We start from the raw sequence: 7,553 nt of genomic DNA, 5'->3' as shown, positions 1-7,553 counted from the left end.
GTATGCATATTCTCCTCGCGACACTTGTCGAGCTGTGTGATATCACTATCTTTTTGGATGAAGTTGTATATCATCTGGGTTAAAATATCTCATCTCATCTTGCTGCATGTATCGTCAATGGATATCGCCACATGTCGTCACACAAATCCGTGGCACGCAAGAACCGTGTAGGAGAACGAACCCGACTTGCCCATCGATGATGTTCATGGCTAGCAGTAGAGAAGAGAGCAGAGAGGTGTAAGCCAAAGCAATGCACAGGTCACAGACCAAGCTCGAGAGCACATCAACGTGTCCTGGATACGTGGCCCTGTTTCACCAAGTGAAGTATAGTGAAGAATCAGGAATGATTTTGCAATTCGTCCGCACAAAGAGGTATTTCTGATTTTGCAATTCGGCAATACAAGGAGGCATGAAACAGCCTCTGCAAATTACTACTCCCTCCGTCCGGAAATACTTGTCATCAAAATGGATAAAAGAGGATGCATCTAGACGTATTTTAGTTCTAGATATGTCTCCTTTTATCCATTTTGATGACAAGTATTTTCGGACGGAGGGAGTACTCAACAGCACACAGCTCAGCAACTTGTCAATATAAAGAGGCATCTGTGATCTGTCAGTTAACAGCTCAGCACCTCGGCAGACGTATGCTGCACATACAGAGAAAGAAATTTTCCTGAGAATATTGAGGCAAAGAATGTAGGTCTGTTTCTAACTTGAACAAAGGGGTACATGACCAGTGACTATATGCAGAAGAGAAGAGAAAAAACAAATAGTAACAAGAATAACCCCTTGTCACCAAAAAAAGAAAAAGAAAAAACAGACAAAATAATGAGGAGAGCCAACTGGAAGTGTCACCTCAACTATACACAAGCATCTACCTTAAAATCCTCACCGAGGTGAATTCTGAAGGCTTGATGCTACTCAGTTTCGACGCATCATATCATATTAGCCTTTGAAAGATTGCTCACAGTCAGACCATAGGAGCAATGTGAACGTCAGAGATCTTTCCAGACCTTGTAGTCAGTATTTGAACTGTTGGGGTTTATTGGTGTATCTTGACATCCCAAGAAGAAGGTCGGTCGCACATCCATATTGATCAATGCGTGTGCAGTTGATCTTGCACTTGCGACGATGGCAACCTCGTCGGCAGCAATTATGGCTTCTCCGTATCCTTTATCTTTTACATCAGGATTTTCTAACTGTTGATCATGAAACAACAACCAATCAACAGTTCAACACTAGAATCATGTGATTATCAGGGACTGAATGAATGAATGAAGAAGAAAATATCATTACCCTGAATTTTGTTTTTGCGCCCCAGATGACAAATGTTTCATTGCATGTATGGTGACGATGGTTGCCACGCAAACCACCTGGCTGGATCAGTCCTACGTGTAGCGAAAGACAGACCAACGCCCCATCTGCCACAAATTGAACATTATATAATTAATCTCTAGTCGAGATACCTGAAAAAACAGCCTATGCTCTATTCACATCAGTCCTCCCTAAGCTGTAGAACAAAATTCAAGGCAATCACATCCAGGCAAATATACCATTCCACAAAAAAAAGGGTGGATTGATGTTTCTGTATTTACAACTTCTCATGTACATATTGTTCCAGAATAACCCCAAGAAAAAAAATGCTTGGAGTTCTGCAGCTACGAAGTGAAAGGTGATTGAAATTTCATTTGGGTGAAGAGAACTGGACGTGCTTCATACAATGACAAGGTCCCATATGTTGTAGACTAGTAATCCGTGCTTAATTTTCACCTCAAATGTAGAAGACCTGTAGAGATTTTCAACGTCTACACAAATCTGTAGAACATCATCAATAGAGAGTAGAGACACTCATGGACTACAACATCTGAATAATACTATATTTTGAGCATGTCGACACGAATTTAGAGTCAAGTTGAACAAAACGAAGTTGCAACAAAACACTGCGATGAACAGCCTCAAGTTCAACATGGTAGCAACTGGACCATAGAGCAAATTTCTTCTGGCTACCAACCATACACTCAACAGAAGTCTCAAGTTCAACACAGTAGCAACCGGACCATAGAGCAAATTCCTTCTGGTTAGCAACCATACACTCAACAGAAGTCTCAAGTTCAACACAGTAGTAACTACTAAGTTTGAGACACTTATTTTGGGATGGAGGGAGTAGTAAGTAGTGGGAAAACAGTAGTGATGCATGTAAAGTCCTCTTGTTTCCTAGTAAGATGGGCATCTATTGATAGAACCAACAAAGGTAAATAAAGTACAAAAGAAGGGAAATATTTGTGTAGCAGAATATTCTCCAACTTGGTTAGCTAAAAATCAACGTTGCTACCCCTATGTTGCAAATGTTCTCTTTTGCTACCTTTTTCTCCTTTCGGCCGTAAGGATACATATCAGTATGATAAATAGGGACGAAAACAAATAAATAGATAGATGGAACTGACAATTCTGAATACAAGTCTTGTTCATTGGTTGCTTGTCAAAGAAAGCCACCCATCTATCTGTCTAATATGTGTAGATGGAAAGCAAGTGGAACGACCCAACCACCCAAACATCTCAGTGGTCACAGTTTGCTATTTGGGCCATATGTTAAGGGACGAACACAGAGGTACCTTGTATTGGACTCAAACAAACAAGGCTGTCAACGGAAGTGGTACATGCCCAGCTCAATACAGGTGCCTATACTGGTTCATATAGCACACCCAGCTTAACAATCTCCAACAAAGACTGCAACTGAGGCAACAAGATTATTTTGTAAGGTGCAAGCCAAGTGCCGCTCCGGAAGGTGTTACAACAACGTGTTCATGCCGCACTTCCACCAGTGACTTGTTCAGAACATCACTTTGTTCTTCTTCTCACTATAAACTTTAGATTGAGCAAGAGTTGGAGTATCTACTACAAATATGAACTAGGCAGGCCTCACTTCTGCAATTGATGACACAGTCTAATCTACCATATCATCCCTGCCACATTCCAACTCTTTTATTAAAACAACTTATTGCAGCGAGCTAACAATAGAGAACACAACTGAAAACGTAGAATTCGCGAGGCAAAGGGGGAGCTCACCAGGGAGGCCGGCCTCGCGGGCTGCGGCGACAGGGTCGAGTAGCCATCCGCGTTCGTCGGCGGCGATGGGGGTGGGATGGAGGGCGGCGGGGTAGCGGACGAGGTTGGCCTGAGGGTCGTGGACGACGGTGGGACGCTGAAGGGAGGCGGAGGGGGTGGGTTGGTGGAAGTGGAGGGAGATCCAGGTGAGGAGGACGAAGAGGGAGAGCAGGAAGGGGAAGGACGCCGGGCGCTTCAGGAAGTGGAGGAGCGACGAGGGCAGCGAGGAGGACGAGGGCGCGGCGGCGGCGGCGGGGAATGGCGGGGTCTGGGTGTTGATTTGCAGCGCGATGGCCCTCCTCGGGTTCGCCATGGGCGGGCGGCGCGCAGGCCCGTGGTGAGCTGGTGGCGCCCCGACTGCCGGACTGCCGGCGAGGGATCGGCGGCGGAGACTTCACCTTTTCTCTCGAGACGGAGCCGGCGAACTGTCACTGCCTCACGTGGGTTGCCATGTCATTTCGAAGGCGGATAGAAGATATCCGAAGATATTTCCTCACATTCGGTCCGGATCCGGCAGATCTGAGCCATCCAACGCGAAACGGACGGCTCAAGATGGGTCATCTTCCTATCGTTCCACGCTTATCCTCTTCTTCCTTTCCTCCCCCTTCCTCCAGACCCCGACCCAAGCCCGCAAAACCCAGCGGCCACCACCATGGCACCGCCCGCCATGGCGTTCCAGGCGCTCACCTTCTCGCCCCTCCCCCTCCACCTCCACGCCACGCGGCGCCGGGTCCGCGTGCTCTCCGTGGCGGCCGACCAGACCCCTCCGCCCCCGCAGGCCTCCCCCTCCGAGCCGGCGAACAGCCCGAGCCGGCTCCTCCGGGAGCTCGCGCAGCGGAAGAAGGCCGTCTCGCCCAAGAAGAAGCACCCGCCGCGGCGGTTCATCCTCAAGCCGCCGCTCGACGACGAGCGCCTCACCCAGCGGTTCCTCAACAGCCCGCAGCTGTCGCTCAAGTCGCTCCCGCTGCTCTCCTCCTGCCTCCCCTCGTCGCCGCTCTCCGCCGCCGACCGCACCTGGATGGACGAGTACCTCCTCGAGGCCAAGCAGGCGCTCGGCTATCCGCTCGCCCCCTCAGAGACGCTCGGCGAGGGCGACGACTGCCCCGCGGTCCACTTCGACGTCCTCCTCTACCTCGCCTTCCAGCACCTGGACCCCTCCTCCGAGCGCACGCGGACGCGCCACGTGCGGAACGGCCACTCCAGGCTGTGGTTCCTGGGCCAGTTCGTGCTGGAGCTCGCCTTCTGCGAGTTCTTCCTGCAGAGGTACCCCAGGGAGTCCCCTGGCCCAATGCGGGAGCGGGTGTTCGCGCTCATCGGGAAGAAGATGCTGCCCAAATGGATCAAGGCGGCGAGCCTGCATAATTTGGTGTTTCCTTACGACGATTTGGATAAGATGATACGCAAGGACAGGGAACCGCCCACGAAGTAAGTCTTTGGTTACTGACTGGAAATGTGCCATTTGAATTGTAGTAGAGGTATAATTCTGGCCTGGGATCATGCATTAGGACAATGCGAGCAATCAGTCACCATTCTGTTCAGAGTGTAAGAGTGAAATCATCCATGGCACATTTGCAATTAGCATAGTATACATCTAGTTAGCACCTTATAAATTCAGTAACGAAGATAGCTGCCTACGAATTTAACACCTAAATGTGCCCACTAAGTAAGTCTTTGATTATTAACTGAAAATGTGCGACTTTGAATTGTAGAGATTAAATTCCAGTCTGGGTCATGCATTAGGATAATACAACCAATCAGTCACCAGTGTGTTCCGAGTGAAAAAATGGAATCGTCCATGGCACATTTGCAATTAACATGGTACATCTAGTTAGCATCAGTAATTACGATAGCTGGATACCTGTTTAATACCTAAACGTCAGCCTGTTGGTTAGATATCAATCAATGTTTTTTTGCATGAGCTTGATCTGCATTATGTACTTACTCTTCTGTGGTAGTTCCATTTTATGGAAATGTATGGGTGATTTGGTGCTAGGAGTAGTTTGGTAGGGTTCCATTTAACTATTCGTTATCTTCTTGACACATTCAACATATTTGGTAAACTTGCATGTGCTGGCATAACATCAATGGTAAAAGTAAATATTGTTAGCCTATTTGTGGCCACTCTTTAGTCCAATGTTATATGTATCAATGCATGTTTTGTGGCTTTCTCAGTGAAGTTGTATCCGTTGTTAGATGTTCTACAGCCTTGTTAATAGTCAAGTTGCCCCTACATAATCCTGTTAGATTTTGTACACTTGTACTGAATTGCATTCTTCAATCTCCTTTATTGTGTACTGCTGTGTGTCCCTTTTATGTGCTAGCTAACCTGCCGTGGAAATTTTCTTTGCATAAGAATATGGAGCACATAACCTAACTTCATAAATTCATGATAATACTAACTCATTTGGAGAGTTTTCTCTTGATTATTTGATTTTTTAGAGCTATTTGTACTGTTAACTGGCAATTTGGAATACATATATGAGATAGTCTTCATTAAACTTTATGTTTGTGCTTCAGGGCTGTGTTCTGGGCATTATTTGGAGCTATATATCTGTGCTTTGGAATGCCTGAAGTCTATCGTGTTCTCTTTGAGGCGTTCGGGATGGACCCTGAAGAAGAGAGCTGTCAGCCAAAACTGCGGCGTCAACTAGAAGACGTTGATTATGTTTCAGTGGAGTTTGAAAAGAGACAACTCGCATGGCAAGATGTTGCTGCCTACCGGGTATTGACCCTTCCTACCGTTTGTCCCAAATCTTCACTGTCGCTTCTTCTTACCTAGTTAACTGTTGCGTGCACTGCAGCCACCAGCGGATGCTCTTTTTGCTCATCCTAGGCTTTTCCGGGCATGTGTGCCACCAGGCATGCATCGTTTCAGAGGGAACATTTGGGATTTTGATAATAGACCCAAAGTCATGAACATCCTAGGATATCCCTTGCCGGCGAATGATAAAATTCCAGAAATTACAGAAGCAAGGAATATAGAACTTGGACTTGGCCTCCAGGTATTTTGACACCACTAGTCTTTTCTCATTACGGTCTTCCTTACTAATGTTTACTTGTTTCTCTGCATGCAAAACATGTTTTGTGGTGCATTATTTGCTTGTCTTTTCATATCTGCCTCCTAGTTGTCCAGCAACTCAAACTGTTGATATATTTCATTATTGTCTGCACATAAATCAACATTATCTGTATTGGTTTTTTACTGCAGCTGTGCTTCATGCATCCCTCAAAGTACAAGTTTGAGCATCCAAGATTTTGTTTTGAGCGTCTGGAATATGTTGGCCAGAAGATTCAGGTTTGTTGCCTATCTTGTGACCTTTTTCAGCATCTGACCACTCTCCATTTGATCAATAGTCATACTCAAGGTCTGAACTTCCTTATGATCAGGATCTAGTATTGGCAGAAAGGCTGCTCATGAAGCATCTCGACGCGCCTGGCAGGTGGCTGTCAGAGAAGCATAGGAGGTTGCTGATGAACAAGTATTGCGGGCGGTACCTGCGGGACAAGCACCTTCACCACTACATTATATACGGGGAGACTGTACAGGACAGATTCGAACACAACCGCCGGCTGAGAAATCCTTCCACGACTGCCGTCCAGCAAGCGATACATGGGCTCTCGTACTGCGTCTACGGCAAACCTGATGTGCGGCGCTTGATGTTCGAGGTGTTTGACTTTGAGCAGGTCCAGCCGAAAGCTGTATGAGGAGGATATGCTCTGTGTCGGTTTGTGCTGAACTGATGACCGGCGAGATTGCCAGCGCTTGAAGGAAAAATGCAGCATCATCAAAATCCTAGCGCGGATCAGATCGCGCTGTTTCGAAGCCTGAGCCCAAAGCCGGACGGTGGATTAAAGCAAGCACTGCCCGTCCAGCCTCTTCTGGACCCCCACAGCTCTTGTAACCTCTTGTCTTGCGTACTAGAGATAGGCAGCTGTATTAGAGATGATTAAAATTGAACGCCGTAGTTTTACAGTTTTGAGAGTTGACTGTAAATTCCAATTTGAGCAGAAACAAAAACAGCTGCTGCTGCAGCAGCAGGAAGATATAGAGTTATCCGTGAGAAACATGCTTTGTAATGTTGTAGCCGAAAATGTGAATGCAATGTCATTTGTCATATGGGTGCATAAGTTTATTTATTTTTTTAACACAGTACAATCGAAGTCGCTCACTGGGTGCATAAGTTTATCTTGTGGAACTTGTTTGCTGCTAGCTATCCTTATTCAAGCTCTGATTTTATTCGTGTCCACTCACCCATGGACATCATATAAGAGGCAATGTGGCGGGAGGGCAGTTTTGGCTCTGGGGTGCATATGCTCCCTAATGAACAGTAAATTCAAAATAAATAGTAAATGAAAATTAAAATTTCTATTTTTTTTGTAGATGCTTTTGTTAGTGTAACAAGCATGCTTAACATTTTTCAGGCGAAACTTCATTGTTGAAAAAAATA

General features: G+C 46.2%; 2 protein-coding genes across 2 annotated transcripts; one reads left to right on the top strand and one right to left on the bottom strand.

Annotated features, from left to right (window-relative positions):
• Positions 1 to 583: 583 nt before the first annotated feature.
• Positions 584 to 3,438, bottom strand: LOC123071134 (uncharacterized; the record flags this gene model as incomplete). The annotated part of the gene is given in 3 exon segments (XM_044494629.1): positions 584 to 1,199; positions 1,297 to 1,421; positions 3,067 to 3,438. Coding segments are annotated over 3 exon segments (681 nt in total). The 3' UTR covers positions 584 to 995.
• Positions 3,439 to 3,705: 267 nt separating this feature from the next.
• On the top strand, positions 3,706 to 7,220 carry LOC123071133 (ribonuclease III domain-containing protein RNC1, chloroplastic). The gene is made up of 5 exons (XM_044494628.1): positions 3,706 to 4,530; positions 5,623 to 5,827; positions 5,907 to 6,107; positions 6,314 to 6,400; positions 6,493 to 7,220. The coding sequence occupies exons 1-5, from the start codon at positions 3,758 to 3,760 to the stop codon at positions 6,808 to 6,810; spliced, it is 1,584 nt and encodes a 527-aa protein (XP_044350563.1). The 5' UTR covers positions 3,706 to 3,757; the 3' UTR covers positions 6,811 to 7,220.
• The last annotated feature ends 333 nt before the right edge of the window (positions 7,221 to 7,553 follow it).

This window comes from Triticum aestivum, chromosome 3B, assembly GCF_018294505.1.
Source record: "Triticum aestivum cultivar Chinese Spring chromosome 3B, IWGSC CS RefSeq v2.1, whole genome shotgun sequence".
Classification (NCBI taxonomy): Eukaryota; Viridiplantae; Streptophyta; class Magnoliopsida; order Poales; family Poaceae; genus Triticum; species Triticum aestivum.
This window is presented reverse-complemented; position numbering and strand designations above follow the sequence as displayed.

Excerpts from the sequence above, each read along its gene's own strand:
- LOC123071133 (XM_044494628.1), top strand. The coding sequence starts at position 3,758 with ATGGCACCGCCCGCCATGGCGTTCCAGGCGCTCACCTTCTCGCCCCTC. Across the intron at positions 4,531-5,622 it reads GACAGGGAACCGCCCACGAA|GGCTGTGTTCTGGGCATTAT; the intron begins GTAAGTCTTTGG and ends TTTGTGCTTCAG. Across the intron at positions 5,828-5,906 it reads AAGATGTTGCTGCCTACCGG|CCACCAGCGGATGCTCTTTT; the intron begins GTATTGACCCTT and ends CGTGCACTGCAG.